General features: G+C 39.1%; 1 protein-coding gene and 1 long non-coding RNA gene across 2 annotated transcripts; one reads left to right on the forward strand and one right to left on the reverse strand.

Annotated features, from left to right (window-relative positions):
* Nucleotides 1–1,596: 1,596 nt before the first annotated feature.
* Nucleotides 1,597–4,713, forward strand: LOC131330804 (uncharacterized). The gene is made up of 2 exons (XR_009201199.1): nucleotides 1,597–1,718; nucleotides 3,851–4,713. It is a non-coding gene; the product is annotated as an uncharacterized LOC131330804 (long non-coding RNA).
* Nucleotides 4,450–11,753, reverse strand: LOC131330803 (dolichyl-diphosphooligosaccharide--protein glycosyltransferase subunit 1A). The gene is made up of 11 exons (XM_058364539.1): nucleotides 11,588–11,753; nucleotides 11,361–11,491; nucleotides 9,621–9,665; nucleotides 8,508–9,145; nucleotides 8,267–8,414; nucleotides 8,003–8,179; nucleotides 7,435–7,503; nucleotides 7,239–7,328; nucleotides 5,496–5,654; nucleotides 5,191–5,415; nucleotides 4,450–4,801 (listed from the first exon to the last, which is right to left on the reverse strand). The coding sequence occupies exons 2-11, from the start codon at nucleotides 11,451–11,453 to the stop codon at nucleotides 4,610–4,612; spliced, it is 1,836 nt and encodes a 611-aa protein (XP_058220522.1). The 5' UTR covers nucleotides 11,454–11,491; nucleotides 11,588–11,753; the 3' UTR covers nucleotides 4,450–4,609.
* Between the last annotated feature and the right edge of the window lie 245 nt (nucleotides 11,754–11,998).

Here is an 11,998-nt window from a genome sequence, read left to right on the forward strand (position 1 = left end):
AAATCTTGGATAACTTTTAAGTCCCCAATGATGATAAACAAAAAGCATGATTTAAACCTTTGGATTGATCTAAACCTTTTGGAGCACTACCTTTCGAAAACCGTACACAAGTGATCGATAAGCTTTCCAATAATAAAAACGTGCCTTGAAAGCTTCAAATAATGCTTTGTACTCAAAAGAGTGAGAAAACACCTTTGAACTAGATATGAGAGTGCCAAGTGACACTTAGAATGCGTGAATACGTGTTTTGGCCATCGTGGCACCAACGGTCTTCGGTTTAGTCTGCTTTCAGCTCATTTTTCAAAAATCAAACTTCCTTATTTTTATGGTGGGAGTCCATCATCTTTTAGTACATTCAAAACCCTCTTTATCGATATATAATAAGCCTTAATCCGATTTGAAATGAGGGAGATACAAGGACTTTGCCTAAATGACTCATTTTTCGACCACCTGAGAGTAAAATCATCATATCTTTTGATGTATAAAGTTATTTTTATCCAAACTACTTGGGTTATAAAGTAGACTTGACGAGCTTTCCGTTCGAAGAACACCCAAAACCGAGTTCGGGAGTGTCCGGGGCAGCCTCGCGAAATTTGGCCTGCTGAGCAGACAAACTCTGCCGCACGGTAGAAATATTTCCACCGTACGGTACATCCCAGCCAACTTAAAATTAAGGTGGTTAAAATCTTCACCGTGCGGTACACAATGTCTACCGTACGGTACACACTTCTACCGTATGGTACATATTGCCGCCTTTATTTTTACTTGACGACCAAGTTTTTCAGTTGAAGACCGAAAGGCTTAACTTGCACGCCAAGTATGCATGGTTTCCAAGCCCTTTTTGCTGTATAAATACCTTCCCTTGGTGTTGGACAAGATATACAACATTTTTTTGAAGAAAAAGAGAGAGAGAGAGAGAGAGAGGAGACATTCTTTGGAAACCGAAGAGAGAGAGAGAGAGAGAGAGAGAGAGAGAGAGAGAGAGACACACATGAAAAACTGATTCTCCCAAGCCAAAAACAGTTCATAAGAAGCAGGTTGCATTCACTATTTCCGTTCCATCTCCAATAACCTTACTTTCATCCGAAACCCAAGTTCAAACCCAATCCAAAACAACCCACAATCCTATATTTTGTCATCACAGTACATCAAGGCTCACACACTCATTCAAGCTCATGTTAGAGATCGTTATGTTGGTGGACAATCCAAGGAAAAGGTTTTCTTCCAAAGGTATAACTTTTGTTATTTATTTCTGAGGGGGACCACTAAACCTTAATCTGGTGCCTCATACCAGTATTGGGCCTAAGTGGTTAGAGCATTGCAAGAAAAAAATCAAAATTAAAGTCCCATGCATGTCTACCATACGGCACAATTTACTACCGTACGATGGAGTTGTTCCAAGGGATAAATCTTACTTTAATCTCTTCTTCTTCTGTTTAAATTAAGGTTTGATGTTAAGTAAAATTCTGTTTTCTGTTTATGCCAAATATCACACGACATGCTAGATTCGCTTTCATCTTAAAAAGTTCATGCAGTACTAGTCTTCCGTCGCATTCTGAATCAAGCACTTTTTACATGGTACATCAGCTTGCTTACATGTTTTAGGTCTGTACGTACTAAAAGGTTCCGTTTTAAACTGCTGACCACAATACCCAGTACCGTACGGCGCACCCTTCTGCCGTACGGTGGTGTTTTTCTAGGAACAAAAATAACAGTCAGTAAGTCATTTGTTATCTTCTGCAATTAAATACCTATATTCAAGCATGCTTGTTGATACCTATTTTTGACGTGCTATAAGCTGTTTATGTGACATAAAAAGTTAAGCAATAAAATGATTTTAAATCCCACAAATATAAGTAGAGACCGATTTTATCGGGCGAGGGGGGTGCTTTTCTAAAAAAGACCTTTCCCCCTCGTAACCTGGCTCTTGAACCCAAAACCCTCTGTTTTTCGACGAAAACCTTTTCAAAGGGCAAAAGAGCCACATTTTTCAAATAAATGATTTCTGGGGACAATCCTTTTCAAAACCCAGGTGGCGACTCTCAAATGAACCAACTATTTCCTCTTTTTGTAACACTAAAAATACAAAAAGAGATATGGGGAATTTTTCCGTGCATATAGCCCACAGTGCTGTTATTTTTAGATCTGGGCAGATGTAGGCCCATTTGTTCTTTGTTTTGAGCTGTATGTTGTTTCATCGGACGCGGGGGGGGCTGCTGTTCCGTTGGGGGCAGCAGCACGCTGCTGCCCCAATTTTGGGGCCCACCCCGGTCTCGCTCCGATAATCTGAATCGTTCACTTTGTAGAGCTCGTCGAGTATAACAACTATGCAAAAAATCAGCTTAATTGGATATTATTAAATACCTGATCGGAACCTTTTTATCTTAAAAAGAATGGATCCGAAACACTGGATCAAATCCACTGATAAAACACTGAATCATCGGAGCAAGACCGGAGTGGACCCCAAAATGGGGTGCAGCAGCATGCTGCTATCCCCTTGGCGACAGTAGCCCCCCTCCCTCCTGTTTCATCTAGGCATATTGAGGCCCTTAAGTGTTTTAGGGCTTTGCCCTCAGGTGTTTGGCCTAATTTATTCAATCATTGGTTGGATTTTCTTTCCTATTTTCCTTAATAAAATATTATTTTTACCGATAAAAAATTATTACAAGAAGCTTCTTCAAAACTACATCGTACCAAAAGTTCTTTGAGCTTTTAAACGTACTTTATCCTCGCAATGATGAGTAGGAGAGAGCGGAAGAGGAAATGACAAGCAGCGACTCATACATTGAGAAACATATTCAGTTGAGAAATTTTTAGAGATATATCAATATTAAAACGGTTCATCAACTTCTAAAGGTTGAGGCCAAGTATAAACATGGGATATTCCCGGTGACATTTTGAATTTTTTTATTTTTATTTTTATTAGACTCAATTGGCGGATGATATAGAATTAACTGGGAACTTTTAATTCCTTCCTATTCTGTGGTTGGTTATGGTATTCGGTTCTGGAAATGGCCCATAATTGTCCGAAAAAAGATCGGAATTGGAGTGTTTTCCGATTATTCTGTCAGTGATGGACCTGATGGTGTTGGTTATTAGGGATGCGATGGGCATTGGAGTATTTCCGTGTGAGGGTAGTGTTGTAGTTTAACGCTGTGCATCTGGAGATTAAGCTCCCGTGGCAATGGCTACGCTTGTTAATGAACTGAACTCCTGTATAAACCAATGATAATCCTCTGATCCATGATCTATCATTTCATTTCATTGATGAATAGGAGTATAACCTACTTACATCCCATAGACACCCCTAAATGAATGCAGAACAACTATAGCAAGTTAGCGACAATTACCCAAAAAAGGCTGATTTAAAAGAGAGAAATTTGTGACCACCTAGGGTGTGGTTACCTAACTCACTACAGTAGTTATTACAAGTGTAGATATCATCAAGAAAGGGACTAGGAAGTCGGTGTAATTCACGCGTTGTGTTAATACCTCATCCACTTAAACTGAGCTTCTAAAGTGTCTAGGCTTCAGATTTCATTTGAAACTATACGAGCTTAGAAAATGTATTCAAGGTTGGATTTTTATCAATCAAGCCAAACTCAAAGGAGCTTCAATTGAGCTAAGCTTCTGTGAGTTGATTTTTTCATGGATCTTAACCTTATTGATCGAATGAGAGAAAATTAATGATCTTCTAAAGGGACTCTAGACGAATGCAAACAAGTTTCAAGCAATTTGAAATTGGCATTATCCCTGATAACAGACTTAGAAATACATAGCTTTGTTGGGAAAATAGCTCAAGCCTCAAAGTGCTTTAGCATATTATTGACTTCTCTTCCTCTGAATGCAGAGAATCAAAGGTTGGGTGCTGAGTGGGGGATTCCTTTATATGTGTTTCAGCAATTTTAGTGCTGTGCTATGTTGAGTATATGAGGCGACTTTTCCTTAATTGCTTTTGGCATGTGTTGATAGTTTTCTCTTCCTGACAAAAAAAAAAAAAAAAACCTATATTAGTGCCCTCAAGTCCTTTAGATTATCAGCAAACTCTAAAAAGTGCGGGTGTTTGGGTGAAGCAGCTGCGATGGACAGTAGAAGGGGCTGATCTTTGATCAAAAGGTGAGTTCAACTTCCCTGGGTGCATATTTCAGCAATGTAACTTGGGTGGGTGCTCCTCGTGACATCTGCAAATGTAACTTTGGTATGCCTCATGGAGATCTGCATATGGCATTCTCTTTTATTTCTCTCGCTTGAATTTCTCGTGCATTGTGTTGAATTTTAAGCGTAAGGCTCCAGAGGAGCCACAAAATATGTTCCCCTGATGGATGCAAGCAACGAAACTAATTTAATAGGAGTATCAACTACTTTGACAATCCGGACGGTAGGGAATTTTTTTTAGAGTTTATTATAGTGCTGGGGCTATATATGTAAGCCAGATGGAAAAGCAACCAATTCCACAAAAATGCAAGCATTTGGTATATTGGAACAGGAGCAAAAATCAGAAAATCTTGGCGATAAATAACAAAATTCTGATCTCACAAATTGCCCGACAAAGGTCATCAAAGTGGGTGAAAGAACCCGAGCCTAAATTAGTTAAACCCATACGTAAATCTTAGATCTCATCAATGACTTCAAGAAGGTCATCAACCTCCTGCCTCAAAGCTGTGAGTTTCTGCTGGATCAACGCAACCCGGTTCTCCATTTCCCGTCCCCCAGATTTTTTCTCATAGCCTTCCACCACTGTGGAGTGTTTCAGCATTAGCTTCTCCTGCAGTTCGTGCTCCTTGGCAACCAGATCCTCCACCTATGTAAAAACACCCAATAAGCTGTCTAGCACATTTACAGCAATAGCCACTAGAAGAAGGAAGGACTGACGTACATAGCAAACAATGTACACATAAATTAAGCATTTGGTGTACTGAAAAAACAAGAACCATAAAGCAGCTGCACGTGGGCAAAATTTGGTGAACTGGTGTCTGATTTTTCTCACCCTTGCCAAAAAAAGGTCTTGGTGGAAATGGAAATACTTTTTGGTGGGAACCACACTCTCTCAGCAAAGACCAGCCTTATTCCTTCGAGCCTAAGGTTGCACATTTTATTTGTTTCTACATTTCATGCATTAAAGCCTTCCCATGGTCAATCAGTTTTTTCCAAAAGAAAATAGTACCAACAGAAAATAGGGAGCACCCAAACCTTCGGCAATATTTGAGCAGCCTGCGGAGAAGAATGTAAGAAAGCCAACAAGGGCTTCAATTCTTTGGAAAGATCTTTCAATAAACTGTCAGCTGCTTTCCGAGCTACTTTACAGGCTTGCACATCTCCGGTTCTGGAGAGATCACGTAGCGTTGCATCAAGCCTATCGTGGACTGTCAAACATCGATTAATGATGTTCTGAACCTGCTGAATAGCTGTTTTTACCTGAAAATAATGACATCTAAGTATCCCCTATGCAGATTAACAATTGAAAGTAAATGTTGAACAATTCCCGTCCAGAGTACCTCGTCCCATTGCAGTTTTGCCACATAAGAAGCAGAAGACTTTGAGATTGTCAAATCCGCATGCACATATACAATGCAGGCAATAAACATGAAGAAAAATCCAAAAATTAACATCAACGGCTCCCTCAGCAAAGAAACATTGTTGAACTTGTAATAGACCTGAAAAGGCAAGAAATGATAACCAAAAGCATTATTCACTTTTTATGAGAGGGGCAGAAGCTTCCTCTTCTATTCAGCAAGGGAAGTAATCTACTCTGCCAAGGCACGAAAAGAATAGGATTTCATCGAAAGAAGACAGCAATAAAAGAATGCCACTCACAAACAGAAGAGAAACAATAAGGCAAAACTCCTACATGGCTACATGCATCAAAAAGTTCTATAAAGGTTTCATTTCCTTGTATATATGTTCCCTCTCCCCCAAATGCTCTGCATAATGGTGATAATGCATAAGTGATCCAACAATTACTTGTTCTTCCCCATTTTCCATACCCTAGCATAGAGGACAATTGTTTGAACTAATAGTTAATATACTAACAAAAAAGTAATTTTCCCCAACTGTGTAAAATAAATGGTCAATGGGAAAATCAAGCACACGACGGCATTGGACCTGTCATTATTCCAACATCTCCATGAGACCAGCAATGACAGAATGTTAACAAAATGAAACTTCTTTACTCCTCATAACACATCAACTACGGAGTTTCACGCAGAGGGGGATGGAGGATATTTTGACAATATTTTGCAAAAGGGATGGGTTGACGATTAAGAAGCATATACATTTTAAAGGAGGATACACACCCGATACTCTCTCTTGTTCGTGTTGACAACAAGAAATAAAAAACGTAATTCCAACACGTGTCAAACACTGTATTTGCAACATGTCAGCCATTAATCCATCGAGAAATGAAAAACTCACATTAAAAAATACTCCTATTAGGGAGAAGATTTAGCATTGCCTAGTTGTGTTTCCTAATGTGTAACATATACTTGTGGTGACAGAAGCATAGTATGTATGTGAATATATACAAGACAACGTTTCTCCAACATGTCCGTGCTGAAAAAAGAGCGTATCCATGTCGTATCCTTGTCATGTCTCCGTACCTGTGTTTCTTTGTGATATTGCAGCGAAAACATGAAAAAGTAAGAAATGATAACCAAACTAGTCAATGCGTAAACAGAGTCCAGAGAAATAGCAAATGACTTTTGGCCAACAAAAATGAAAGAACAAAATCAGTATATCCTCCTCTTCTAACTACTACAATGTTCTTTTCCTTTCTAAACATTACATGCTGGTTTAGAAAGTGCAACGTAGTTGGGCAGCTTATCCTCCATTCAACGGTTAGGAAATGCTTCCATTGATGGTTGAAAAGAATATGATAAGTGTTCGCAGACTTCAGGAAGTAGGGAATTTGTAACGAAACTGTGGCCAATCAACACAGGAAGGAATATGGGTAGATGTCGAAGTTTGTTCAAAAGGTGTCAGTGTAAGACATGTCTGGAAATGAGACAACCCCTCGATAGAGATTGTCTCAGCTACTCAAATTGTACCGGCATCGTGCCTCATCCAAATTCCATACTAATTTTCATGGTCGTAGAAAGATATGAATTCCGTAGTATGATGGGTAGGGCTGACAGATAAAACTCTGAAGCTGACAACATATGTTTAGCATAGCACAACTATGCATGATTTTAAGCCTAATAACCTAAAAAATTTAGGTTGACAAAAAAGAGTTAAAGCAATACCTGAAAATATTGACTATGCTCCTGTACCACATTGGTTTTCTCTAGCACAACTACTGGTCTACCATCTATATCCAAGTGGGAAAATTTTGTCTGCATTAAGCCAGAAGCAACATAGTTTGAAGATAACGTTAATGGGAAAATGGCAATAGCGATTAAAGAGGGAAAAAAAATGCAAGACATAAGAATGTTGCAATACCTCGTGCCATTGTTTCACAGGAAATGGGGCAGAAACCGAAACATCCTTTGAACCCTCGGGCAAAACAACCTTTAAAGTGAAAATGCAACATGAAAACCAATGATAGATAAAATTTTAACAAAAACAGTATGAACTACGACAATACGTAAACAAAGCATGAAACTCAGCACAACAACTAATTTCATGGATGAATCTGAATGGGTTTGTACTTTGTGCTTAATAGTATACTTAACAACTGTTTCTAAAATCATTACATGTCAGAATGGATTAACATTGGAACAAGATCAATTTCTTAAATGAGGAGTCCAATTCGACATTTTGCAACAAAGAATACAGAAAAACAAAAAACAAAAAGCTCCTGAATCTAGTAATTGTTTCATCACAATCAGTCAAAGAGCACTCTCGACCAATCAGTTTACATGTGAGCTCAAATCAGGCTAATCAGGCTAGACCAAGCTTGGGATGACAGTGTGACTTTGTTCCCAAGCCCTCTCTGAATACAAAAACAAAGCCCCCCCAGCTTGCAACTTGCAGAAGAAAAAAACAAGTTACATCTCGAAATCATTACCTTCACGATGAGGTTGTCAATGACCAAATCTCTGATCGGGCTCCCAAAAGAGATATTAAGGAAGCGTTTCCCCTCCGACTGAAATAAGAAGTCTTTAAGTGGTAGGCCATATCCAATTGTAAATGATGTTCTCCAGCCACCAAACATTGGATACCTAGGCTCAATTTCTAATTGCGTCTGCAATTAAAGGGAAGATTGAGTAAAATAGTGGAAAAGGAAACCGTGAGTTTTTTATTTACATCCACACAAACTAGAATTTCCCACCTTTTTTGAATCACCCCACAAATTAGATGTTGAAATATTTCCAATTTCATCCCTATAGTAAACAGAGTGAGCCCTTGGTGGCAAATTGGCAACAAGATGCCTAAATGCTGACGCACCTCCGACATGAGGCCTGGCCTGATAGTCCAGTCTGCAGAATTCATGTAAGTCAAACATAATCGAGTCCTCTAAACCACACAGACACCACTGAATTATTGATTCTCATAAAGGAGGATGAAATTACCTGGAAAACTCTCCCTTGATTTGAGATCCTCCATGGATAAGGTTGTAATGCTCTGTCACCTGCACGTTGCCCCAGTGGGAGATCTCTATCTCTCGCAACAACTCTTGAGCAACAGCAAAAGGTTGATTGTTTCCAAAGTGAACTATAATTGGTGAGTATGAGAAAGGGGGAAGGTTCTCATAGGGGCCGTATTTAATCTCTGAGCCAGAAAGCTCACTTTTCTCTAGTTTTGTATAGGATTCAGGTTTGAAATCAGGAGGCAATTTGACACTAAGTAATTGGACCTTGACAATGTAAGGAGAAAGATAGTGCGCACTCTCCTGGAACGCAACTAACTGATTTTCAGCTTGTGAAATTTTTTCTGGAAATGGCCTCAGTGCATGAGTGAACACGGCCAGAACATCCAAAGTCAAACTTTCCCCCTTACCCAGCCCCTTGGGTAAGGATACAGAATACCATGTCAGAGCTGGGGGCATTTCATTTGGCTGGACAACTTCAATGGGTAGACTGGTGGCAGGACCTTTTGATTTTCCTTTTCCTTCATTAGTTGCTGCGGCTAGATATGCCAAGTTCTTTGCCTGGTGATCAGGAAAGGGAAGCAAAACTTCCAACACTGGATCAGGTCCTACATTTTCAACCTGTAAATAAGGGTAAGAAAGAATCATGAGCAATGCAAGAATTGGTAGGTACTTACTCGGGACAATGTGACTCACTCTTGAGGTCTTAAAATAAATGCTTTGTTCGGTTCACTTTTTGGAAAAAAATTCCCAATTCAAAAAACACTCATTACCCCTACTTTCAATCATTACTCTCATTTCTCTCTCCACTCATTACCTCTAGCTCCAATCATGATTCTCATTTCTCTCTCTATCTCTCTCCACTCATTATTCTCATTTCTCTCTCTATCTCTCTCCACTCATTACATCTATCTCCAATTATTACCCTAATTTCTTTCTCTACTCATTACCCCAAAAACCAAACTCAAAAAATCTCAAAAACTCATCCAGACACAGCAAAATATTCTAAAATAACTAGAAAAACAAAATTTGACATCAAGAAACAAAATGATGGAGCCAAAGAACGGAAAAGGATAAAAGCTGCATTATTTCACACCTTTAACGTCACCGAGATGCGTACAATTTGCGAGGTCAAATCAATCTGCAACAGAAGGAGCCGATGCAGTGAGAGAAGGTTGAAATTACACTCAATAAAACATGCAGTGAGAAGTTAACTTTATTCAACAGCTTGTCAAGTCAAAATAAGGTATGTCTAACATGGCATCTCTTGAGCTTCACTTTTGGCATAACAAATAAAAAGCACCAGCAAAATAGAAGGGTTTTTTTTCATCCAAGTTATCTCAAGTAGCTGAATAATGTCATCACCTCATCTTATAGATATTTTTATTTGTAGGCAATGAGACCAAGAATGTGCAGAGCATACTGGGGCACACCCTAGAGAATATTGAAAAGCTAGGTAAAAGCTAATAGAAAGGGCATACCTCAGATACCAACCTTCAGAAGGCACCAGAGGTTAACCAATATAGGGATCAAACAATGGAGAAGTATCACACCCTAGTTAGCTATCTCAAGACACTTCTCCAACAACAATAAAAGTAAAAAAACAGTGCTCCATCATACCAAGTGTAATACCTGGACATTCTCAGGAGTCAGGACTAAGAGGCTAAATGTTACAGTTCAAGGACGTTGGGTAACTTGGGTCAAATGTACAAATTAGAAGAGTTCTTCAAAGTCAAATGGATAAATTAAAATAGGTTCTTCGCAGTACAAGCTGAACAATGAGAAAATTTAAAAGGTTAAAACGACGAAAGGAACAAATCCAGTAAATATGTCTTTAAACTCAACATGCCTCTATCAGTCAAAGTCCGAGTTCCATGCTTGCTAAAACTGATCCGTCAATCAGAAAAATAGAGTCCATTAAAAGGGCATAGGTGGTGGTTGGCCATTGGTGAATTGAAAATGCACAAACTATTATGCATAGAATACAGGATTTAAAGACCGAGTAAAATGCTTATGAAATTAATTGTGTAAAGATACTATGGATTATTGGGAAATAGACGTTTATAATGGGCAAGAGAAACCATGCTTTTCCTTTGAAGAACATCATAAACTAGCTAGCATTGTTAAGTAACATTATCCTCCAATTAATGTGCCACGAAGATTTCAAGTAAAAAAGAAAATGATTTTTGTATATATCAACTATTCAAAGTACTATACACATCACAAGCTGTCAAGCATAAAGAGATAACCAACTAAACCCACAAATCCTAACGCCAAGCTTAAACTCTTCCAGGGAAAGTGAACAAATATGTGAGTGTTGGGTTTGGGAAACCTGATTTGAACTAATTTGCACTGTGCTAACTATTTGGTGTTCGTCAGGTCGCGGGGTCCAGGGGCAGCGCACACGGCGAGGGCTTGGGGACAGCACCCCCAAAACCTAGACAGCAATATTATGGTAAATGATCATGTGAACATTAGGTTATAAATACATGTTTTACGTAGTCAATGTAACTTGTAAGCCATTCTCCATTCGGTACATAGTGGAAGCCACGGATGTATTCAACTACACAGTTGAAGAATCGCGTAAATTCTGTTTCGCATTCTTTGTTTCTTTACTCGATTGTTCTACACGCATGATGTATGTATTTGTTAGTTTGGCCGATTTCTGAACGATGAGTTCAATTCTTATTCTAGAGCAATAAACCGCAGCAAATCAGACAGAACCAAACCAACCCAAACACACCCGACACGAATACGAAGTTGATAGATTTCAAACACAATTACAAGAAATGATCTAAATTATCAACCAATACGACGTGATAATAGGATTACGCACCCGGCGATCAACCTTGGATATGACTAGATCGGATAAAGAAGGAGCCAACAAAATGGCGACAGATAGGAGGAATAGATCGAAGCGAAACCCCATCTGCTTGTAGCTGAGCGTAGGGTTAGTGTCGAAAGTGCCTGAAGTTGGGAAAATGTAAATAAGTAGAGAGAAATTACAAGTCAGAAAGTAGGGATAGAAAGAGGAATATTTGTTGAATCCAAACTTGGATTTACCTATCGAGGCTAAGATCCTCCGATTTCGAGGCTAAGATCCTCCGATTCTCTTCTCTTCTCTCCTCTTCTCTTCTCTTGACTGGTGGTGGTGGGGGTGACCCTTCTCACTGCTACAAGCGCATGCGGCTGGCTGGCTTACTTGACGCCACGGTCTGTTTTGGACTTAACTTGTGAGAATTTTTCGGATCCGGGGGTGCCGCAATGAACCCGGTTGAGCGGCATCACACAACTGTCAATCTCATTTATCAATGACCCAGATTAAAAACAATTTTTTATCGATAAAAAATGGAGTATTTATTACTGGTCAAAGTTAAAAAATATATTACAACCTTAATTGAAGAGATCGATGTTTTGTGTGCCGCACTACGCTACAGCACCCCGGTTCTAAAAAAGGAAGGAAAAATACTAGTT

This window comes from Rhododendron vialii, chromosome 6a, assembly GCF_030253575.1.
Source record: "Rhododendron vialii isolate Sample 1 chromosome 6a, ASM3025357v1".
Classification (NCBI taxonomy): domain Eukaryota; kingdom Viridiplantae; phylum Streptophyta; class Magnoliopsida; order Ericales; family Ericaceae; genus Rhododendron; species Rhododendron vialii.